The sequence below is a fragment of the Ursus maritimus genome, unplaced genomic scaffold (assembly GCF_017311325.1).
Source record: "Ursus maritimus isolate PB19 unplaced genomic scaffold, ASM1731132v1 scaffold_7, whole genome shotgun sequence".
In the NCBI taxonomy this organism is placed as follows: Eukaryota; Metazoa; Chordata; class Mammalia; order Carnivora; family Ursidae; genus Ursus; species Ursus maritimus.
Window position 1 is genome coordinate 46902438 of NW_024426885.1, and position 24425 is coordinate 46926862.

The 24425-nt window shown below is 51.8% G+C and overlaps 1 protein-coding gene across 3 annotated transcripts in view; it reads left to right on the forward strand.

Annotated features, from left to right (window-relative positions):
- Positions 1–8725, forward strand: part of ZCCHC24 (zinc finger CCHC-type containing 24) — a 61182-nt gene extending 52457 nt beyond the window's left edge. For 2 of the 3 annotated variants that reach the window (XM_040623934.1, XM_040623935.1), the window contains one exon: positions 4471–8725. In XM_040623934.1, coding sequence (XP_040479868.1) covers positions 4471–4584 — 114 coding nt within the window. In that variant the 3' untranslated portion in view covers positions 4585–8725. Of the gene's footprint in view, positions 1–3646; positions 3826–4470 lie in introns of all 3 variants that reach the window. The other variant, XR_005833141.1, reaches the window with a different exon arrangement.
- Positions 8726–24425: the final 15700 nt, after the last annotated feature.

The following is a 24425-nucleotide window of genomic DNA, read 5'->3' on the forward strand; positions in this document are numbered from 1 at the left end:
AAGGAGACACGGTGTCCTGGTTCCTAATTCCTTGCCAATTCCTGAGAAGGTCTGAGACCCCAGGCCAAACACACCTTTCCCACCGTGTCGGACCAGGAGCACATTCACCTTTGGGTTGGACTCTGCTTTCCCAGGGGCCCTTGGGCATGGCCAGTGCCTTTCAGTGGGGTTCATGCCCTCTCACTGGATGCCCTTTGTTGAGGAGTTCTCTCGAGCCAGATCCGAGTAGTGGTGAAGGAGCACCCAATTCCAGGACTGCCAAGCCTTCCAGGACCGCCTTCTCCAACGGGAGAGATGGGATCCAGTCAGGGTCAGCAACTGGCACTTCGGGAAACCCTGGCACCCATTGGGTGCCATTTGCTGAGCCCCACCCCGACAGCCTTCCTGTGTCATGTGTGCTTAGACCCGGTGTTCTGTTCATCCCCCTTCCACAGGGAGAACAAGCAGGGCCCTGAGAAGCCACGTGGTCTTCCCAGGGGCCCCAGGGGGCAAGTGGAGCTGTCCTTACACCTGTGTTTGGGGACAGTCTGTTGAAGTGTGAGGAGCCCAGGCTGGAGGCCGGCAGGCGTCAGGATGTGTCCCCACTCTGCCGCACAGGCCCCAGGGAGGCCGGAGCAAAGTGCTGGGTGCGCTCCCAGGGCGGGAGAGAGGAGGCCAGGCCGCAGGTGGATTCCCGTGAAGGGAGAGGGCAAGAATGGAGAAACCGTACCAGTACTTACCACCTGTCATCCTCTTAGCTACCCCGGTCAACTCTATTGGCTTCCCATTGTACAGAGGGGAAAACTGAGGCAAGGGCATAAATGACTTACCCAAAGTCAGTAGAGAAGCTGGGATTCATGAAGAAGCATCAAGTTTGGGGCCAGAAGGGGAGGGGAGCAGGGAGGCCAGGTCACGGTGGCGGGCTGGGGAGGGGAGTTGGTAAGGCCCCATTTCCTACTGGGGCTCAGATGTACGGGGGCTTGGGTGTGTGTTGGGGTCTGCGAGGCTCGATCCTTATAATGCTCACACCCTCTGCAACTCAGGCAGAGAGGCAGGGCCCAGCCCACAGGCCTGAGGCCAGGGGACCTGCTTCCCTGCCGTGGCCCCAGCCTCCGGCACCCCTGCCGCTGTATTGCCCAGCATCCAGCGGGGCAGGGCTCCCCACTGCTCCCCTTCCACGAGGAGGCCCATTCTTGGCTTGCACCACCATCCCAGGCCGGCTACGGCCTCACCTGACTCATCGGCTCCATCCTGCAAAACTCAGTCTGAGCGCAGCCTCCCCAGCCAGCCCTGCCACGCCGCGTGCACCCCGACACTCAGGATCAGTCTCTTCGTGGGTACCCAGTCCAGAACGCTCTTCTGAGAACACGCAGCTCTGCTCTTCCCCTCTCCCAGTCAGTCGTCCCTGTTGTTGAGCCCTACTGTGTGCAGCCAGGAGACTAAGGCCAAGAGAGACGGTAGGGCTTGAGCAAGGCTGTTTAGCCTGGCAGTGTTAGGGGGCCTAGGTACCCCCTGCCCCGCAATCAGGGGCCTTTGAACTGCTGAGAGGAGGACTTGGAGTCCGCCCCCACCCCCGTCGTGGAGAGGGCTGCTTTATTTCTCCTGCTCCCCCCCCCCACGGAGCTCTGACCTGTGCAGCATCTATGCCCTGAGAACCCTCCACTTTCCCTCTCCTCCCTCCCCTGCACATCTGTTTCCCGTCAGCCTCCAGCTGCAGCCTCCCTGCCCCCCAGGAGAAGAAAACACTGAAGGGCTCTGCCTCCCTGCTGGGGGTGTGGGCGCCCTGGCGCGATCCATCCCAGCAGCTGGATGTTTGCCCTCCGTGCAGGGGAATCGTCCTGCCGGCCTCCCCCAGCTCCCCCACTCAGCGGAGCCTGGACCCGTGGAGGGCAAGGGCAAGGATGGGGTCATGGCCAAGGAGGAGGGATGGTAAGGATACTGCAGGGCCGTTTCCCCGGGGACTCAGCCGCCTCCCCTGCCCCCAGCCTGCCCCCAGTGCTCCATCGCACTGACAATAGCAACAAACATACATGGTAGTAATACTGGCCGACACTTTGCCCAGGTGCCTTTGCGTGTATTATCTTATTGACTCTTCACAACCACCTTATCAAGTAGCTACTCTTAGTAACCCCATTTTATAGAAGAGACAATTGAGGCACAGAGAGGTTAAGTAACTTCTAGAGGTCACACAGCCATTATTAAGTCTTGCCGAGCTCGTCACGGCTCTCTCCATCATGCACACAGTGTATGTTATTAACTCCCGCCCAGGTTACAGAAGGGTGTGTCCAGCTTCTCAAGGAGAAGCTCTTACCCAGCAGCCCTGGGTAGATAGGGGAAGCTGCAGGCCCTTGGCCAAGACCCTGAATGTCTTGGGGCCTCGGGTTTCCTCAGCTGTAAAAACGACGATAGCGATAGCCCCCTTGCGGCGAGGTTGTCGGGTTAGGTGGTATGGTTTGCGTGGCAATACCTTGCGAAGTATAAACCATGGGGGGCGGGGTGGTATGGGGCCTGCCTACTCTGGCCTCTCTGGCCCCACCCGGAAGACTGGGTCAGGGAGGCGTTCTGGCCAGCATGGAGAGCTGGAAACCAGGCCAAGTCTGATGTGGGGGAGGAGAGACTTGAGGACGGCCTTTCTCCGACCTATGGGAGCCGAGAGTGTGGGGCCCCTGGGTGCGGTGATGACGAGGGTGGGGGGATGGGGAACCAGCGTTCAGCTCCAGGTCAGGAAGCCCTTCTTACAGCCCGGCAGCTGGGCCGGCAGGGCGCTCCCCAGCCCTGGCTTGCAGGCCAGGCCCGTGGGTTGCTGTTTGTCTTCCCGAGATGTCTGCGCGGGTAGGTCAGGGGGCCTTCCTGGGCCTTCCAGCTTGCAGTCATGGCTTCGGTGCCCTATCCCGTGGTGGTGCCCCCCCCATCAGTCATCATAACAAGCAATATGAAGAGCTTTTATCTGCTCTGCTCTTTCTGATCATTGAGTTGTAACAACGACCCCATAAGAAGAGTGTCACCAACCTCCCCTTTTACAGATGGGGAGAGGGAGGATCGGAGGGACCAGGTGGCGGGACCAGGTGGCTTGCCCAAGGTCGCACAGCTTGTAGGTAGCTCAAGCCCGTCTGACACAAAGCTAAACTCTCCCTCCTCTCCCCTAGCCAGGAAGGCCGGTCATCTTAAAGCCCCTTGAGACAAGGCCGAGGCTCCTGTGCTTTTCGCACACCTTCTCTATGCGGCCTTAGGCTTGGAAGCACGGAGATGGGTTTTACGACCCTGGGATCAGAACCCTGCCGTTCCACCGTCTCTGTGCTCACCTCCTGGAGCCTTGCGGCTCTTCCACTTCCCAGACTGCTCTCAGTGTCTGCTTCGGGCCGGGAGTTGTGTGACGGGCCAGAAAAGCCCGGGTGCTGCTCTCGGGCAGTTTGCCGTCTGCCCGCGGCTTCCCTCCAGGACCATCCCACTGACACCAAGGCTCTGTGGCCCCCCAGCAGCCTGTGCTTCCTGCCCCCTCTCCTCAGCATGTGGGTCCCAGCTGTCCCCAACCGGCTGCCTTTGAGTCCCCCCAGATCCAGGCAGGGGACCCTTCTGCAGGTGGGGGTTCTGGGCTGGGGCTTTGACGACCAGCCAAGAAACCCTGGGCCTCAGGAGGTGGGCCTAATCGCCTCCATATATTTTCCAGGGAAACAAGCTGTCCTGGCTTTTGTGAGCCAGGATGGGGGGGGAGCGGGAGCAGGAAACACCCTGCGTTGCAGAAGTGCTCTCCTGCGTGCCTAAGACTGCTTAGCTGACAAACATCTGCCCCACAACCCACGTGCAATGACGGCCCACTTTCTGAGGCCCCCGGAGGTCACATAGCGCGTGAGTAGCGCCACAGGTCTGGCAAGCCACCTCCCTTCTCTGGGCCTCAGTTTCCCTGTTAGGACACAGTGGGGTTCTACAACTCCTTTGGCTACTCAACGGACAGGGGAAGGACTGCACCAGGCCCTGGGGTGAGAGGCACTGGCTGCTAACCTCACAGAGCCGAGGGCTCCTTGACCTCAAGCCCGGGAGTGACAGGTAGCCTGGGAAGGAGCGCCAGGTGTGCTGGAGATCAGATGTGGGCCTGGGGCTTCCTTGCTCTGGGCCTTGATTTCCTTATCTGGGTCATGTGCGTGCTTCACCATCCTGCCTGTGTCCTGGGCTTTTGTGAGCTTCGGGGGTGGCTGCTCCCACAGTCCTGGGGGAGGGCAAAGTGGCACCCAGACCTCGCGGTCCAGGAGCCTCTCCGCCCCCTACCCCCGCCCCCCAGCCCCAGCCGTGCACCTGCCACAGGCAAAAGGCAGGAAGGACCCAGGCCCCTAGGGAAACAACCTCTGTGACTCCAGACTCTCTCTCCAGGCACCCCCACCCCTGTCTGTGTGTCTGTCTCGTGCTCTCTCTGTGCCTCTCTCTGCATCTGTCTCACTCTCCCTGCTTCTCTCTGTGTTTCTGTCTTTCTCTCCACTCCCCCCTTCCTCTCTGCAGAGACCTCTGGAGAAGCCCGACGGCCTGGATGTGTCCGACCAGAGCAAGGAGCACCCCCAGCACCTCTGTGAGAAGTGCAAGGTGCTGGGCTATTACTGCCGCCGGGTGCAGTGAGCCGGCCGCCGCCCGCCGTGCCTGCAGCCGCCTGCCCGGCCGCCGGAGGAGCCGCCCCTGCCTGGGTCTCTCCGCGGTGCCTCGGGTCCTGCAGCCTTACACGCCTAGGCAGGGTTGTCTTAGGTTCTCGTCTCATGTGTGTTGACAAACAGTGTTATGGATGTGGCTGCCCCCACAGGACGCCGGGCCTCTGGGACTCTCTACAGGTGGGCCTGGGCTCTGTGTGGAGGGGACAAGGGTGAGCAGAGGTCAGCACCCAGGACCCCAGAAAGCCCTTGGTGTGTCCCCTGCCGGCGGTCTTCCTCTGAGACTCCCTTTGGGGTGAGCAGCCTTGTATTGGCCACAAGTGCACTAAATGTACTGTGAATCCCAAGGCCTGCAGGGGACTGTCTCCCCAAGACTAGCCAGGCCCCCTTCTCTACCCAGAACCTTCCAGTTTGCCCCATGTGCAAAGCCACTCTCAGAGAGCCGTATGTTTCTGTCCAGTTTGAGTCAGCAATCCTGGCGAGCTGACGCCTGTTCTAGCAGCTGCTGGGGAGTGGACGTTCTGCCCCCTGCCCACCATGAGCCCCAAACCCCACTGCCTGTGACATCATTAGTATGGCATACCCCAGACCCAGAGGTCAGGGACAGGGAGGCGCTGAATGTGGGACAGTGTTCCATGGTGTGACGTGGGGCACCTCAGACAACGCCTCCCCTCGCCCCCCACCACACACGTCTCCCCCTTGGGATGGGATTTCGTGCTTGGATTTTGTCAGGCTGCTTCCCTACCGCTCTCCTTCACCCCCACCCACACTGGGGTCCGCGCCCTGATCGAGGCCGTAGGGCCCGGTGGGGAAGACACTCTGGCAGGACAGACACGGACCTGGTGGTCTGGAGACCTAGGTTCACGTGCCGGCCCTGCTGCTCACACACTACGAAGCCTCGGGAAGGACTTCCCATCTCCGGCCCTCAGGGCGCCTGCTAGTTAGTGAGAGAGCGGCTCCGGGGCGCACAGGCCCATCTCAGCTCTGGTGTTGTGGGGTTCACATGGAGCTTCACCAAGAGAGGCTCGCCAAGCCCCACACCACACGCAGTCACCTGTCAGTCACTTAGGACAGAGCTGAAGGATGCCGGTTCTCCCGGTCACTGCCTGTAACCCCCGCCCTGTCTGATGTCCCCACCCCACCCCAGCAAAAATGAGGGAGAAGGATCCCCCCCTCACACAGGGCAACCCCAACTAAGCTACAGAATCTCTCTTTTATAAAATGGGGACAAGGATTTCCTACCTCCCAAGGGAGCAGGGAGGCCCCTGGGCAAGTCATGTTGGTCAGGGAGACCGCTGTCCTGGCTGGCGGGAGGGATCACGCTCACCTCTCTCCTCTCTCCTTTCTCCCCTGTGAGAAGCCCTATTTTTACTGTCCCATCGTCCCTCCTTTCTCCCAGGGAGAGGGAGAGAGTCGGCTGGCGGGAATGGGTCACTTGATTTTGCCCCAACATTATGCCTCTGTGGAAAAAAAAAAATCAGACCATGAAATGGGCCTGAAATTCAGTGTTTACCATGGCTCAAGGTCACCCAACTGGGGCCTGGTCGCCTTTTGTTTTCAAGTGAAAATGCTGTGTACAACTGAGGAATTAACAGTGAAGTGATAACCAGGGGTCCAGGGAGCAAGTTGAAGAGATGGTGTGAGTGTGTTTGCACCCCGGGGTGGGGGGAGGGCGGTTCAGGGGAGATGTCAGGGGCCATGCCCTCTGAGCACTTAACAAGAGGATATTCGCTCCAGCCTGAGCCCTGTGGCCACCTCCCCGCTGCCCACAGGGGCAGAGGGCCCAGCAACCGACTGTGAACACCCTCGCCTCCCACCGAGGAATCCCTCCCAGCTGTTCCCTGTCTTCTCTGCGGTGGCAAGGTGAGCTGGAGTCATCCCGGCCCAAGGCTCTCTGTCCCCAAGGGGAAGCTGTCACTGTCAGTCATCCTAGTGCACTGAGGAAGGTAGTGTCCACAGTGGTGGCCCATGTGCTGGTCTCTTCCGTGAGGACCAGGACCCAGCCCTTCCAGGGACCTGGACCCGGGGGGGGGGGGGGTCTTGACCCCAGGAGGCCCGGAGCCTGCCAACCGTGCTGCGGTGGTGGGGGCAGCCCACACCCTAAAAAGAACGCAGGCTCCAGACTGCTGGAGACCAGGGCCTTCCCCGGGCCAGTAGGAAATGGGATATCACCCCAAAGTGACCTTCTCAGGAGGCCTGTCCAGCTGGTAGCGGCCGCCCCTGCCATCTGCGCGGAGCAGGCCAGCGTGGGGGCTGGGCCCTCCTGCCCGAGGCAGCCCCTCCGCACTCCCCACCCCTGCACGGCTCTGGCTGAATGTGGGAGCTCTCTGTGGGCAGCAGGGGCTGTGCTGTCCAGGCCGGGTACTGTGAGGACAGAGTGCTCAGAGGGCCCGAGAGCCCGGGAGACAAAGTGTGTGGCTTGTATGTTCAAAAGGGACAATCGCCTGCAGTGAGTAGATCTAGGGATCTAGCTGAGAGATAACAGTGTTTAACCCATATGAAGTATTCGATAGTTCTACTTGTGAATTTGTATTTATTTTGAGTTATACTTGACACAGAATTCCTTTTTTTTTTTTAAGAAAAATACTATGTGTGTATTTTGAAAAAAAAATCATAGATGTTAAAATTTCTTCTGGTTACCCATTTTTCTCACAACACTGAATTTGTTACCTTCTCCCGAAAAACATCTTCATGGTGATCTTTGTCTGTATATATTTGAGGGCCTTTTTTTAAAAAAAGAAAAAGAAAAGAAAAATATAATTGTTTGATTTTTGAGAAAAAAAAAAACAAAAAGAGAGGCATTTTCGAAGTTCAGAGCTTTCAGGAGGGCGGTAGAATATCAGATGAAGGTTTCTGGAAGTATTTTTGCAAACCTTCTGGTTGCGCTGCCAGAAAATATTTATGGTGAGAACTTTTCTTTTTTTTTCCTGTTGTTGGTGTTTTTTTTGTTTGTTTCGTTTTGTTTTTGGTTTGATTTTTTACTATGCTTTGATCTGTAAAAAGTATGCAACCGAACTACATTAAGAAGGAAATATTATCTACATAGAATATTATATGAAGTTGGTACATAATTCTGATGAGGAAGAAAAAATCTTTGCAATTCTTTAAGCCATATTGTTGTTCTTCTCTGTTGTTTTCCTTGGATGAAAATATCAGTATTAAGTAGCCAAGCATATTATTCAAGTGCTTAGACTTATTAATATGTTCGTGTCCTGTATTTATACATACGTGTATTTTGGAAAGTATTGCTTTTTCTAAGGGAAGCGATTATTAGATACGTAGCCAAAAAGGGAATAGTGACCCCTTTGAGCCTCTTCAGCTGAGGGTAACAAACACAGCATTGTAATCCATTCTTTTGCACCTTCTTATTATTATCTTGTTATTATGGTTATTAACTTTGTGGTGGGGGGGGACAGGGAGTGGGCCAGGGGAAGAAGGGGCCTCGCAGTGTTACGCAGCCAGCCTTTGATGACGAACTAGCCCCTCCACGGTTGGCCAGCTCCAAAGATGGCCTCCTTGGCCTGGCGGAGGGCTCCCGTCAGCGGGGCCCAGGAGGGAAGAGGGAACGGGAGCAGACTTCTCCATGCTCCTCTGTGGAGCTTTACCATCTGAGCCACGCCTCTGGGCCCCGCACTCTTTGAACTTGGATGCGTCAACCAGAGCCTTTACACCTGCCCTCCAACGTCTAATAGACTTGAATCTACTCTAAATGAATATTTAATCCAGCATCACTACATTGTAGCCCAGTGCAACAACTAATCCTGACGTTTGGGAGGCATTCCGGCCCGCAGGGAGGTGGCTGAGCCGTCCCCCAAGGGATGGTGGCAGAAGGGCCCATTGCCGTCTGTCGCCAGCCTCGCCGTCGGACCTCCTCCGCTCCCGTGTGGTGACCCTGTCCGTGTCTGTATCTGTTAATACGTGTGTGTCCAGCTAAAAAGACAAACAGAACCCGTGGGCCCAGCTCGGAGGGTGCATGGAGAAGGCTCCCGACCTCTCCGAAGGGCCGCCCTCGGGATGGCATTCCGTTGTGTGCCTTATTCCTGGAAAATCTGTATACAGCTTGCCTATAGCAATATAGCCTTTTCATGCTGTATTAAAAGAACTTTTAAAAGCAAGAGAGGTTCCTGGGTTTCCTTATTTACACAGAGCATCCGTGGGGAGCTGGACGTCTTCTCCGATGCGTGAGGCCAAGTGGAGTGGGGAGGACTTCGAGCTGCCTTTCTCCTGTCCCGGGTCTGGGTCCTCTTGTCCTTGTCCTGCCTCCTCCCATTGATTTGCCTGCTCCCAGCCCCTCTGCCCCCAAGTGGACGCTCTTTCCAGAGTCAGGGCCCTCCCCAGCTTGGGCCCCAGGCTGGGCGAGATTGTCGGCACATTAGGTCACACGTTAGCTCAGCAATGGGACTCCCGGGTGACCATATATAGGAGTGAATCTTCCTTGGAGGCAACAGCTTGGGCCCCACCGCCGTGGCTGGCCCTCTTGCCAAGCCCAGGATTTGGGCTTTAGACCCTGGGCATCATACGATGAGCAATCAGAAGCATCCAGGCCTCCTGGGAAGTCCCCAGGAGAGGGAACAGAGGATCTCTCTCTTCTGAACAAGCCAGGATGAGGCCGGGCTGTCAGAAGGTGGGGTTCTTGCTGAGAGCCGTGGACAGGAAGCAGTGGCTCTCAAGAAGCCACCGACACATGGGGGCCCCTCGGCCTGGGGCCAGCGCTCTGGTCACTCTCAAACTTGCTTTTCGCTGGAATCACGATGGGAGCTGTGGTCCCACCCAGGAGATGCTTGAGAACTTGGCCTGTGTCCTCAGGTTTTTAAAGCCCCAGAGAAGTCCAGTGTACAATGTTGAGAAATGCCAGGCTTTGAAATGGTTCCTCACAGTCCTGTGGGGCCAGTGGTGATGTCAGGGGGGAGGCCAGTGGGCAGAGGCTCTGGCCGCACTGGCGGAGCACTCCATCCTCAGCTCTGGCCAATTACTGCTATCTAAGAATATACTGCTTGGCGCGGGGGACGGGGTGAGGAGTGGTCCTGAAGATCCAGGTGGTTATGTGAAATTTTACGATTTTAAATTTTGGCAACTAGCTTACTAAACTTGTAAATAGTATATAGGTCAAACCATGTGTCTGTGGGCCAGAACTTGCCTCCAGACTGCATGTGGCCTCTGAGAGCAGAGAAAAGATGTGGGTCCTTGGGGTCAGGGAGCACGGTGGGGGAGGGGGAGGGAACTGGCAGGAGCAGAAATCCCTGACTTCAGAAGCAGGGAGTGTTGCCCCTGTATTATTTGGAGTGTCCAGTGACTCCCAGAAGCCACCAAGCCCTTCCCTGCTCGCGGGCACACTCACCCCGAGATGCCTGCCCTCAGGGTGAGTGATGTGGCCAACAGGGCCAGAGTCAACCTGGACTTGGAACCAGAGCCAAGCAGGTGAGTGGAGAGGGGGACCCAACCCCAACACGTAGGAGGAGGAGGAGGAGGGGATTATCTCCCAGGAGTGCCTGTCTGGTGGCAGGCACCCCACCAGCAGCCCCAGGAGGGGGCCGCCCTCCCCAGTAGGGATCTGTACAGATCCAAGGACTGGAGCCCTGGTCTGTCAGGGTGCCCCTGTGCCCCACAGCCCCGCCTCCCCCGGCTGTGTGAAGCTGAGCTGTTCCTCCGCCTCTCCCTGAGCCCCAGCTGCCCCAGGGATAGTGTGCAGATCGGGCAGATCAGATGGCCTTGTAAGCACAAGGCCCAGTGCCTGGCCTGGCACCCGGGGGGTCCCCAGGGACGTGGCTCTCTTGCTCCTGTTGTCTGTGACAGGGGCGGAAACACCTTGCCCGAGGTCACACAGGAAGTCAGAGGGGGAGCCAAGCCCCCCGCCCAGGACCCCTAGGTCCACTGACTGGCCGCCAGGCGCTCCCTGGGCACCCGCTGTGCGCCGGGGCTGAGACTTCGAGGTTAACATTCGGTTATCCACCCTGGTGCGTCGATGTGCTTGCGCCCATGTGTGTGTTTTGTTTTCCGTGGAAAGAAAACAAACCGAAGGCAAACACAGCCTGCATTTCGACATCTCCCGGAGCTGTGGAAACCAGTCATTCCCCTGGACAGGAAGGATTTCCGGTCAGACTTAACGTCCGTGTCTAGAGGCAGCTGGCTGCAAGGCCCCGAGAGAACACAGTCCACCTCAGAAGGGGTGTCAGGGGACCGGAGAGGACGGCCCCGCGCTGGGCCTGCCCCTGCCTCCCCCGGACACCTACTCACACCCCTCACGTTTCTGTCGGGGCGACACTGAGGACCCCGGAGGGGAAGGCTTGCCCGGGGTCACCCCACGGGCGGGGGGCAGTGACAGGGTTTGAACCCCGAGTTCTCAGTCCCCGTGCAGGGATGTGGAGGCAGCACTGGGGCTGAGCCCAGGCCTGGGAGCACGGAGCCCCCTCGGTGCCTGCTCTAGACACGGGGAGGGAGACCAGGCCAGTGTCTCACCCCCCCTTCCCATCTCAGCACCGGCACCTGCTGGGAGCCCTGGGACCCCTCGTGGGACCCAGACAAGGCTCCTAGCACCCCTCGGCGTCCTTATCTGTGTGCTGGGGGCAATCGAGACACACTTGCGGGCCGCGTGGGCTGATGGCTGCTTCTCCTCCCACGGGGCCCCCGCCGCGCGCTGGGGTTCCTCGCACTGGGAGGCGGGGCCGCGCCGCCCTCCAGCTGCAGGCCCGTGTCTTCTCCGTGGCCTCACGTGTGCCCCTAACAGTCCCAGCAGGAGCCAGGGCAGGGAACAAGAGGCTAACAGGGCAGGTAGAGAAGCGGAGGCCCAGGGAGGGCATGACGCCCCACACGGACAAGCGGGGTGCTCTGCTGTGCCGTCTGGCCTCCGCACGCGCTGCGGTTTCTGATGCTGACGACAGACTCCCAGTGGACTTCCTTGTGGAGGACTTCCTTGTGGCCAGGTGTGTGCCCCGAGCTGGGGCTGGGCCCCACATGGAGCTGGGAGTCGGGCCCCCGCCTGCCCTCAGACACCCTGACCCCTCTCCCCTTGGCCTCGGAAACCCAGGGTCGGGCATCCCAACAGCACCCCAAGCAGTGTCCCAGCCAGGGCTGCCTTGGCCAGGCTCCCCCGTGGCCTCTGGGGGAGGGAGAAGGGGCAGGAGGAGCTGGGACAGGGGGGCGGCCTGCGGGGGGAGGGCGGCCGCCTCCAGAGTCAGGAATCTGGTTGTTCCCTGGAACTCTATGCAGAGCCAGGAACGGTCTGTCCTCAGGCACAAAGGGCCCTCTAAACACACCCACTTCATCCAGCGCTGTTAGAGGCCCCGCGCTCACCTCGCCCCGCCACACACGTATTCACACACACGCACGCCATGCGCTCACACCCGCCCTCAGACGCCTGGCTGCGCCCCGGCGAGTCCTGCGGGAGTGGGCAGCCCTGGGACACCCTCTCCAGCCAGAACGGTGCTACTGCGCTGTCTACAAGCTGGGGGTCCCCGGGGCAGCTCCTCTCCCTGACCCCTCCGACCCAAGGGTCACTTTTAGGGAGGAGGAAACTCCGGCCCGGAAGGGTAAGGGACTCCCTGTGAATCTGCCCACATCCCCGTCCCCGCGAGTCCCTCACCATGAGTCCAGACCACGGCACCCTCGGGTAGGTGGGAGAAGCCAAGCCCCGACCCTCGGCCCAACGCAGGGACCGAAAGTCCGTCCTCGCATCTCAAACGGTGGAGAGTGTCCCTGTGTTGTGAGGTGGGATGACAGCCCTGGGGGCGTGAACACCCCGTCCTCGTCTGTTGGTACTGGAGGATGTATGGGCGCAGGGGGGCGGAGCCTGCACTGTTTTCAAATCATCCAGGACACAGGACGGGCAGGATGGTGAGGACGCTGGAGTGATGAGCGCCTGGGGTCTCATGTGCTGCCCCCTCCACTCCTCCGGGGCAGCAGACGAGCTGCAAGGGGAGCCAGGCCAAGGGAGTGCACCCAGGCCAAGTGTAGGCGAAGGGCTGGGGGCGGTCCCCAGACACAGCCTCACCCACACCCAGCGCCCTGCAGGGTCCTGTTGGCCAGCAGCCAGGGCTCTCTCTATGCATCTCCAGCGCCAGTGTGGCCTGGCACCTCGCGGGGTTGAATGTGGAGTAAATGAGGAAATAAGACCTGGCCAGCATCCAGCAGGTTCCCCGTTGTGCCAGCCCCTGAACTATGTGACTTCCACGCTTGCAACCACCCTGCAAGCTGGGAGCTAGGACGAGGACCACTTGACAGATGGGCAAGCTGAGGTTTGGGATGGTTGAGTGACTTGTCCAAGATCACCTGGCTAGCAAGAGTAGAGCCCCTCCCTGGGCCCCTCCCAGAGACATCTGTCTCCGAGGCTATGTTCAGCCCCGGGGGCCTAATCCCTGCCTCCTGCAGCTGTGCACCCTCCCAGACAGCCAGTCGGACATCCGGGCTGACCTGGCCTGCTCTCAGGCCCCTCACACCCGCCCAGCCTGGCCTGCCAGCCTTCCTGCAGTTGCTCAGAGCCAATAACCATGGAGTGCACGCCCCGCGGTGGGAGCCAGAGCCAAGCCCAGGCCCCTCACAGCCCCCAACCCGCCTGCCACCTCTGCCCTTGAAAAGTTCGGGGGGGACGAGGCGGTACCACTGCTTCTGCCTCCACTGCCTCCAGGGCCAGTCAGGCCCAGCATCTGTGCCTCCTCTCCCTGGATGCTTGCTCTTCCTTCTCCTCCCCAGAGCCATGCATGCAGGCAGGCTACCTTCCCACATCCTGCATCTTGGTCCAAGATGCGAAGAGTACTTTCTCCCGTCCCCACGCAGTCCGAGCTGGGAGCTGAGCAGCAGCCCCCTTTACCACCCTCTTGACGTGCCACCGCCCCCACCTGTGGTCACTCCTTGAGGTCGGGCTCAGCCCCCACGGGCCCCTCCACATACAGTTCCTGCAGCCCAGGGGGCGATTTGGGACCCAGTCTGGGACCACGGCACCTGCCTCGACCTCCGTCTCTGCCTGCCCACCCTCATCCCGGCAGGGATTCTGGGTCAGATGGACTGGACACTGAGCCGCAGCTCATCAGCTGTCGTCCTGAGTAAGTCACCCCCCCACCCCGAGCCCCGGTGTCCTCTCTCGCAAGATGGGAATAGTGCCTGTCTATCTCCCCGAGGGTCACTGTTAACGATTAAAAGGAGGCAAAGTGCTTGGCAGCTAGAACGTGCTCAAGAACTGTTAGCTACTGCAGCCCTCACAGAGGTGGTGACAGTCCCCTGGCCTGCACTGCCTCAGAAGGGGGCGTCCCCAGGGTCTCCTTCCGCCTCCTACCTCTTGAGCTCTGTGTTCTGAAACCTTCACTCTGAGCAGCTGGCAGATGTGGAGCCCATGCCTCGCTTCTGGAAGGGACTTGGGTTTGCTGGCTCCTTGCAGGCCATTCTCCTCCCCTCCCCAGGCACCCACACCATGTTAGTTCAGCGCTGACTGGGCTTCTGCCTCAGTTTCCTCCGCGGGCTGAGGCAAGAGACCTCTGGCTAGCATGTATCTCGTCCTCCTCTCCCTCGGGACCTGACCCCAGCCCCGCACCACAGTGGAGTCAGCTTCAAACCTTGTGGTCAGGTTCTCTCTCCCCTGACATCCTCGCCAGTTCAGAAGCCACCCAACCCCTCCACCCCTCAGTCCTCTGGCAACAATCGGCCGGTCCTCTGCTTCCCTCTGGTGGCGATATCTGAGAACAGCAACTTCCTGCTGGGAAATTTTTTTTCCTCCCCAGTTCCAGGTAATTCCAGACTTCGCCGGCGCAGGGCTACCTAGGCCTCGCCACCTTAAGCACCTATGAGCAATATTGTCAAGTGCTAACACCTGAGTTCAATTATAAAAATAATTCACGCATGATATGAAATGGGTACAACACAGAGAAATAGGAACTAGGATGTGAATTTTCACACCCAGTGGCCCAACTTCCCCCAGAGATCACTACTGTGAAGGGTTTGGCCATATCATTCCGTAATCTTTTTGCTTCCGTAAATCTGTGTGCCTGTGGTGTGTACACACACACGTTAACGGGATTAGACACACACGTTAATGGGCTCACACTTGACATGCTATTCTGTAACCAGCTTTGTCCACATCATTGTCTTGCCCTGTTAGCACGTAGGTCGGGCTCATTTGTCTAAGAATTGACTGTACTTCTTTGTTCACTAATGTATTTGTCATTTCCGAATAGAAGGATTGGAAGCATTATTGTTTTTAAAAGTCAATCGCTTTTCTTTTTTTTTAAAGTTTTTATTTGGGGGCACCTGGGTGGCTCAGTCCATTAAACATCTGCCTTCGGCTCAGCTCATGATCCCAGGGTCTTGGGATCGAGCCCCCCATCGGGCTCCCTGCTCAGTGGGGAGCCTGCTTCCCCCTTTCCTCCCCACTCATGCTCTCTCTCTCAAATAAATAAAGTCTTCAAAAATAAATAAATAAATAAATAAATAAATAAATAAATAAAAGCGTTTTTTAAAAAAATTCCAGTTAGTTAACATACAGTGCAATACAAGTTTCAGGTGTGCAATACAGTGATTCAACACTTCCATGTAATACCCGGTGCTCGTCACAACAATCCCCATCACCTATTTCACCCATCCCCCTATCCCCCTCCCCTCTGGTAACTATCAGTTTGTTTGCTAAAGAGTCTGTTTCTTGGTTTCTTTCTTTCTTTCTTTCTTTCTTTCTTTCTTTCTTTCTTTCTTTCTTTCTTTTTCTTTCTTTCTTTTTTCTTTCTTTCTTTCTTTCTCTTTCTTTCTTTCTTTCTCTTTCTCTCTTTCTTCTTTCTTTCTTCTTCTTTCTTTCTTTTTTTTTCACTTTGCGCATTTGTTTTGTTTCTTAAATTCCACATGAGTCAAATCATATGGTATTCGTCTTTCTCTGACTGACATTTTGCTTAACATAATACACTCTAGCTCCATCCATGTCCTTGCAAATGGCAGGATCTCTTTCTTTTTTATGGCTAATATTCTGTGTGTGTGTGTGTGTGTGTATACATATACACACACACATATATATGCATATATATCTTACATCTTCTTTGTCCATTCATCAATTGTTGGACACTTGGACTGTTTCCATAGCTTGGCTATGGTAGATAATGCTGCTATCAACATCAGAGTACATGTATCTCTTTGAATTAGTATTTTTGTATTCTTTGGGTAAATACCTAGTAGTACAATTTCTGGGCCACAGGGTAGTTCTATTTTTAACTTTTTGAGAAGCCTCCATACTATTTTCCGAGTGGCTGCCCCAGTTTGCATTCCCCCCAGCAGTGCAGGAGGGCTCCCCTTTCTCTGCATCCTCGCCAACACCTGTTGTTTCTTGTGTTGTTGATTTTAGCCATCCCGACAGGTGTGAGGCGACATCATCTCATTGTGGTTTTGATTTGCATTTCTCTGATGATGAGTGACGCTGAGCATTTTATAATGTGTTTGTTGCCCATGTGTAGGTCTTCTTTGGAAAAATGTCTATTCATGTCTTCCGCCCACTTTTTAATTGGATTTTTCAGTTTTTGGATGTTGAGTTTAATACATTCTTTGTATAATTTGGACACTAACCCTCTATCAGATATGTCATTTGCAAATATCTTCTCCCGTTCTGTAGGTTGCCTTTAGTTTTGTTGTTTCCTTCGCTGTGCAGAAGCTTTATATGTTGATGTAGTCCTGATAGTTTATTTTTGCTTTTGTTTCCCTTGCCACAGGAGACATATCTAGAAAGAAGTTGCTACGGCCGATGTCAAAAAGTTACTGCCTGTGCTCTCTTCTAAGATTTTTTATGGTTTCAGGTCTCACATTTGGGTCTTAATCCATTTCGAGTTTTTATTTAGGGTGCAAGAAAGTGGTCCAGTTTTCCCAACACCATTTGTTGGAAAGACTTCTTCTTCCCATTGCGTATTTTTTCCTGCTTTGTTGAAGCATGTAATTGTGGTTCATTTCTGGGTTTTCTGTTCTGTTCCATTGGTCTATGCGTCTGTTTTTGTGCCCGTACCATACTGTTTTCATTACCACAGTTTTGTAATATAACTTGAAGTCCAGAATTGTGATGCCTTTAGCTTTGTTTGTCTCAAGGTCGCTTTGGCTCTGTGGGGTCTTTTGTGGTTCCGTGCAAATTTTAGAATTGTTCTAGCTCTGTGAAAAATGCTGGTGGTATTTTGATAGGGATTGCATTAAACATGTAGATTGCTTTGGGTACTACAGACACTTCAACAATGTTCTTCCAACCCACAGGCATGCAATGTCTTTCCATTTCCATTTCTTTGTGTCATTTTCTTTTCTTTTTTTTTTTTTTTGTAAAGATTTTATTTATTTATTGACAGAGAGAGAGACAGCCAGCGAGAGAGGGAACACAAGCAGGGGGAGTGGGAGAGGAAGAAGCAGGCTTCCAGTGGAGGAGCCTGATGTGGGGCTCGATCCCAGGACCCTGGGATCACGCCCTGAGCCGAAGGTAAACGCTTAACAACTGAGCCACCCAGGCGCCCCTCTTTGTGTCATTTCCAATTACTTTCATCGGTGTTTTATAGTTCTCAGAGTTCAGGTCTTTCACCTCTTTGGTTAAGTTTATTCCTAGGTATCTTATTAGTTTTGGTACAATTGTAAGTGGGATTGATTCCTTAATTTCTCTTTCTGCTGCTTCATTATTGGTGTATGGAAATGCAACACATTTCTGTACATTGATTTTTGTATCCTGCGACTTTACTGAATTCATTTATCAGCCCTAGCAGTTTTTTGGTGGAGTCTTTCAGGTTTTCTATACATAGTATCATTTCATCTGCAAAGAGTGTAAGTTTCACTTCTTCCTTGTTAATTTGGATGCCTTTTATTTCTGTTGTCGGCATGCTGAGGCTAGGAATTCCAGTGAGAGTAGATGGTTCCCGTCTTGCTCCTGAGCACAGAGGAAAAGCTCTTAGTTTTTCCCCATTGAGGATGATCTTAGCTGGGAGTTTATTATAGAAGGCCTTCATGATGTTGAGGTATGTTCCCTCTAAATCTACTTTGTTGAGGGTTTTTATCATGAGTGGATGTTGTATTTTGTCAAATGCTTTTTCTGCACCTATGGAGAGGATCCTATGGTTCTTATCCTTTTATTGATGTGACGTGTCATGTTGATCGGGCGATCTTTTCTTAATCACTTTTCTGTTTTGTGCAGTAGGAAGATCTGGGGTCAGGAGAGCCAGGGTCTGACCTGACAGGTCTCAGGCCACTGTCACTGAGCTCATTGCTCTGCCCCTCCAGGTCCGTTTCCCCATCTACACAGTAGGTAGGGCACCTGGCTCCATCTAGAATCCTTCACTCTGATGATTCCTCTGAGCTGTGATCCCAGAGGCTGTCCTGGGATCATCCATACGGTTTTGGGGCTGGTGCAGGGAGGGGGCCTGGGGGGGGCCCAGTGGGAACGTGGACAGTTGTGGAGAGGGACAGGCTGTGATGCTGCCCGCTGCCCCGTATCGGACGAGGCTGTCTGAGGGAGAGTGAGGTCTGACGCACGTTCCTCTCCTGCAGCTCACCGAGGACAGCTGGGCTGGCTGCTTTCTCTCGGAGGAACATGTGGGCATCTCCAGCCTCTTCCCCTGTCCTGAGCTGACTTGTCTATCACCCAAGTAAGAAGAGAACGTATTCTCCTTGTAAACAACTAAACCAATGCAGAAGATTTCAGCTTCTGGGGTCAGAGAGACTGGAGTCACCCTCCCACTTTAAATAACCAAATCAACAGACAAAATATGTGACCCGATGCTGTCCAGCTGTTGGACAGACCAGGGATTCCAGAGAAAAAGAAACACAAGCAAATGAGGTGAGGCTTGTGGTTGTGGAGAGTACGGCCTGGACAGAGTCTCCAGGTCTCCAGACAGGGCGGGGGAAGCCACGCAGCCCAGCCAGCTCCCTTACTTGAGGAGGCTGACTGGGGAACTTAGGGGGCAGAGGCTAGGTAGCATTTTTGGATCAGAGCACTGGAAAGAAGACGGAGGCACTGAGAATGAAAAGTGTCATGGAGAGGAGGAAGGTCCGGTCCCAGAGAGAGCCTTCAGACCCGTGCAGAGGGCCCCCCTCACCCAGTTAGCAGAGAACAGATTGGCCCCTACATGTGAGATGACCCAACGCTGACCAAAGGACCACTCCCCACCCCGGAAGGAATGGGCAGAACTAAATCCCCAAAGTTCACAGGGGGACGGAAATAGTCAGAGTCCCCACCAGCCAGGTTGGGAAACCTCACGGTAAACAGGGCAGAACACTGAGAACCACATGACCTCAGAAGTAGGACAAAATTAGTTCTTCACTGAGAGATGTGCTGGTCTCTTTAACAAAGCTCAAAAGCAAGCCTAAAGGACTAAAACGATCTCCAAATAACTTACTTACATTCCACAACAGAGCTTAAGAATATTTACAGGAACACAACAATATCCAACACATTTTAATAAGGTAACATGTCTGGCATCTGTTAAAAGGTAGGCGTATAAAGAAGTAGAAATAAGTAAAAACAGACACAGAAATCACAGGTAATGGCTGAGTAGACATTAAAGCAGTTATAACCGTATTCTGTGTTTTCAAGAAGGTAGAGGAAAGCATGAGCATGTTAAAAAGAAATACAGAAACAATATTTTTTAATACCTCAATCAAACTTCTAGCGACGAAAAAATTTTTCTGGTACGAAAAATACAGTGGAGATTAACAGCAAATGAAGAGGAGAAAGGATTAGTAAAACCTGCACTTCCTCGGCTTTAGGCCCACCTGTCTGCCTAATCTGGCCTTAGACTGAGCATTTATTTAAGAATAAAATCATGGTAGTGGTCTGAAAAAAAAAGGAAAGAAAGAAAGGATTAGTGAACTTGATGACATAGTTGTAGAAACTATCCAAAATGAAATGCACCAACATGAAAAGACTGGAAAAAACAAAACAAAACAGAGCGTCAATGAGATGGGGCAACTCCTGTTGGGTTAATGTACAAATTAGGAATCCCCAAAGGAGAGGAGGAAGAGAAAGATATATAAAGAAATAATTAATGAAAAATTTTCAAAATTTGTGAAATCTATAAATCCAAGAAGGTCAATAAACCCAACACAAGAAATATATAAAGGAAACCATATGTTTCATCATAATCCAATTGCTTAAAGTCAGGTAGAAAATCTTTTTTTTTCCATGATTTTATTTATTTATTTGACAGAGAGAGAGACAGCCAGGGAGAGAGGGAACACAAGCAGGGGGAGCGGGAGAGGAAGAAGCAGGCTCCCAGCGGAGGAGCCTGATGTGGGACTTGATCCCAGGACCGTGGGATCACTCCATGAGCCGAAGGCAGACGCTTAACGACTGAGCCACCCAGGCACCCCAATCAGGTAGAAAATCTTAAAAGAAGATAGAGGGAAAGGGTATTACATACAGAAGAACAAAGATTAAAATTGTAGCACACGTCTCATAAGGGGGGCGGGGGGGGGGAGGAACATCCAAGCCAGAAGAGAGGGAAGCAGCATCTTTAAATTACTTAAAGGAGAAACTGTCAATGTAGAATTTTAACTCAGCAAAAATATCTGCAGATCCCATATCTGATAAAGCACTTGTATCTAGAACATATGAAGAGCTCTTACAACTCAACAATAAAAAGACAAATAACCCAATTTAAAAACAGACGAAGGATCTGCGTAGACATTTCTTCAAAGAAGACATACCAATGGCCAAGAAACACATGAGGAGATGCTCAACATCATTAGTGAAACCAAAACTGAAATGAGATACTACGTTACACCGACTGGGATGGCGAGAATTGAAAAGACAGATAATCGGAAGTGTGGTGAGGCTGTAGAGAAACCGAAACTCTCATACACTGCTGGTGAAAATGTACAATTTTGTAGCCACTTTGAAAAACAGTTTGGCCATTCCTCAAAACAGTAAACATAAAATTACTATATGATCCAGCAATTCTTACATTATATGTAAAGTGGTACAATATATTTGCAGGTAATCTGTGGTCAGTTACGCTATATAATGTATCCCTAGAGAAACCACTAAAAATATAAAATGAAGAACTAAGTCTAGTAAGTCAATAATGGAGATAAAATGGAATCATTTAAGAGAAAAAAAGCTCAATCCAAAAGAAGAAAGGAAAAAGCAGATGGGACAGAGAAAATAAATAGCATGATGGTCAATTTAAATCTGATGATATTGATAATTACATTAAATATAAGTGGTTTAAACATTTGAGTGGCAGAGATTGTCAGACTGGCTAAGAAAGCAAAGCTCACCACGTGTGATGCTTGTCTCTTAGCTCTAAATTCTGCCTCACCCTGTTTGTGATACTCTCCTTTGCCATCTACAATTATATTAAACTTTATCAGTAGAGGGCACTGGAGAGACACTTTACTCCTCAGAGTTCTCTTTCCCCTTAGTAGATAAATGCATATTATGGTTAATAATTTCTTTTATTCAGTTATAATTAACATATCATGTTATATTAGGTTCAGGTGTACAATATAGTGATGCAACAGTTCTATACATTTTTCAGTGCTCATCACAATAAGTGTACCCTTAATCTGCTTGATCTATTTTACTCATCCCCCACCCCCCTCAGGCAACCATGTTTGTTCTCTGTATCTAAGAGTCTGGTTTTTTGTTTGTTTGTTTTGTTTCTTAAATTCCATATATGAGTGAAAACTTATGGTATTTGTCTTTCTTTGACTGACTCATTTCACTTAGCATTATACCCTCTACGTCCATCCATGTTGTTACAAATGGCAAAATTTCATTCTTTTTTATGGCTGAGTAGTATTCCAATATATATATATATAATAATGCTGCGATAAACAGGGGTGCATATTATCTTTTCAAAGTAGTGTTTTCATTTTCTTCGAATAAATACCCAGTAGTGGAATTACTGAATCATATGGTAATTCTATTTTTTTATTTTTTTTTGGAGTCTCCATGCTGCCCTCCACAGTGGCTGCACCAGTTTGCATTCCCACCAACAGTGCGAGAGGTTTCTCCTTTCTCCACATCCTCACTAACACTTGTTGTTTCTTGTGTTTTTTATTTTAGCCGTTCTGACAGGTGTGACGTGGTATCTCATTGTGGTTTTCATTTGTATTTCTGTGATGATTAGCTATGCTGAGTATCTTTTCATGTGTCTGTTGGCCATCTGTATGTCTTTTTTGAAAAAATCTCTCTTTAGATCCCCTGCCCATTTTTAAATTGGATTATGGTTTTTTAGTGTTGAGTTGTAGAAGTTCTTTATGTATTTTGGATACTAACTCCTAACTGGATACATCATTTGCAAATGTCTTCTTCAACTCTGTAGGTTGCCTTTTGTTTTATTGATGGTTTCCTTTGCTGTGCAAAAGTATTTTATTTTGGTGTAGTCTCAATAGTTTAATTTTGCTTTTGTTTCCCTTGGCTCAGGAGGAATATCTAGAAAAATGTTTCTACAGCTGATGTCAAATTACCACCTATGTATTCTTCTAGGAATTTTAGGGTTTCAGGTCTCACATTTAGGTCTTTAATCCATTTTGAGTTTATTTTTGTGTACGGGGTAAGAAAGTGGCTCAGTTTCATTCTTTGGCATGTAGTTGTCCAGTTTTCCCAACACAATTTGTTAAAGAGGCTGTCTTTTCCCTATTGTATATTCTTGCCTCCTTTGTCATAGATTAATTGATCATAAGAGCGTGGGTTTATTTCTGGACTCTCTATTCTGTTCCATTGATCTATGTGTCTATTCTGGTGGCAGTATATAAATTTTATATTCAACCTTCCCTGTTAGAATTACTGTGCTGTTTCTGTATCCTGTTTGGACCCTGACCAATATAGAATTAACACTGGCCAGTGGTCACAGGAGATAACCCCACAAAGGTGGGATTTAGAGATTTGTTTGGCTGTGTCCTTGGGCTTGAAGATAGCGCTGAACTACCTGCTAGTGGGAAACGGAATGTTAGCAATGCATGGCATGCAGTGACGTCACAATGCATCACGTTCTCGCCTGTGGTTATCTGACGAAAGAAGCATGTGCCTTGGGAGGCCAGCTGGCTGCCCCACTTGACTACTGCAGCGGTAATGATGACCATAAGGACTGTGATGTGGGGTGGATTATTTTGAGCATGCTCGACTGTTTACCAAAAGAGAATGACAAACTTTCAGCTTAAGTTCTGGTCAAGAACCAGAAAGCTTCCATGACAACTCTAAAAAGATTCTCTCCTTTCTTACAGACACTAGACTGATATTCCTTAAAATCAAACGAACATTTGATTATGTAGGTTGTGGAATTAAATTTCAATTCCATTGAAATTCAATTTCAATCATTTAAAATCATAGTCTCACTAAGTTTTTCATGTGAGAGGGCAAGAATGGGATCGTGAGGGGCGCCTGGGTGGCACAGCGGTTAAGCGTCTGCTTTCGGCTCAGGGCATGATCCCGGCGTTATGGGATCCAGCCCCACATCAGGCTCCTCCGCTATGAGCCTGCTTCTTCCTCTCCCACTCCCCCTGCTTGTGTTCCCTCTCTCGCTGGCTGTCTCTATCTCTGTCGAATAAATAAATAAAATCTTTAAAAAAAAAAAAAAAGAATGGGATCATGAAATTTGTAATGGGGCCATCTGGTTGGATCCAGATAAAACTAAAAACTTGAACCCTCACGTCATTCCATCCCTCCCTTGTCAGTGGAAGTAGCTTGCCCTTCTGTGTCGGAGAGGAACAGGCTTCTTTGCTTACAAACACGGTGAGCACTTCATCCAGGGCAGATGCTTTGAAAGGCAATGCCCTAGACCCACCACCACCAGTCCCATAACTAGGTCAAGTCCCAGCATCTTCCAGAGGAACAAGAGGATTCCAGAGAAAACAGATCATACACCCAAAGAATTGTGAGACTTCACTAATATATATTCTTAAGCATATTTATTGAGCTATGGTTCACATGTCATACAATTCATCCACTTAAAGTGCATGATTCGATGGTTTTTAGTCTAGGCACAGATACACGTAGCCACCAGAACAGTCCATTTTAGGAGATTTCCATCATCCCGTTAAGAAACCTCATACACCTTACCTATCAACCACTTACCGCCCCGCCGACACCTACCCCTTCAGCCTAGGCAACCACTAGTCTACTTTCCGTCTCCAGAAATTTTCCTGTTCTGAACATTTCATATGAATGAAATCATACAGTTTGTGGTCTCCTGTGCCTGGCTTCTTTCACTCAGTATGGTGTTTTCAAGCTTCCCCCAGGTCGTAGCGTGGCTCAGCACCTCATTCCTTTCTATGGCCAAGTAATAGTCCACTGTGTGGATACACCACTTTTGACCTATTTGCTCATCGAGGAACATGGTGTTTCCACCTTTTGACTATTATCAATAATGCTTCGGTAAGCGTTTGCATCAAAGTCGCCGTGTAGATGTTCGTTTCTCTCCAGTATACACCACGGAGTGGAATTGCTAACTGTGGGTGCAGTTGTCTCAGGAGCTGCCAGACTGTTTTCCAAGGCAGTTGGGCTATTTTACATCCTAGCATCAACAATCGGTTTCTCCCATTGTGTGGGTTTCCACTTTCTTGATGGAGTCCTCCGCAGCACAAACAGTTTTAATTTGAATTAACATCAAGTCTAATTTCTCTGTTTTTTCCTTTGTTGACAGTACCTTGGTGTCAGCTCTGTGATCTCTGGCAAACCAGACGTATTCCTCCACTGCGCGGACTTTACCGCGGAGCTCATCCGCGGACGTCTCCATTTCTCGTGTCTCTTATTGGTATATATATATTTTCCCTTGTAGTATCTCGGCTAGACTCTTTCTTGTAATTTCTCTCTGCTAAAATTACTCCCCATCTGTTCATGCATGTTGTCCATCTTTCCTACTAGATGCTTCCACATAGTAATCACGGTTATTT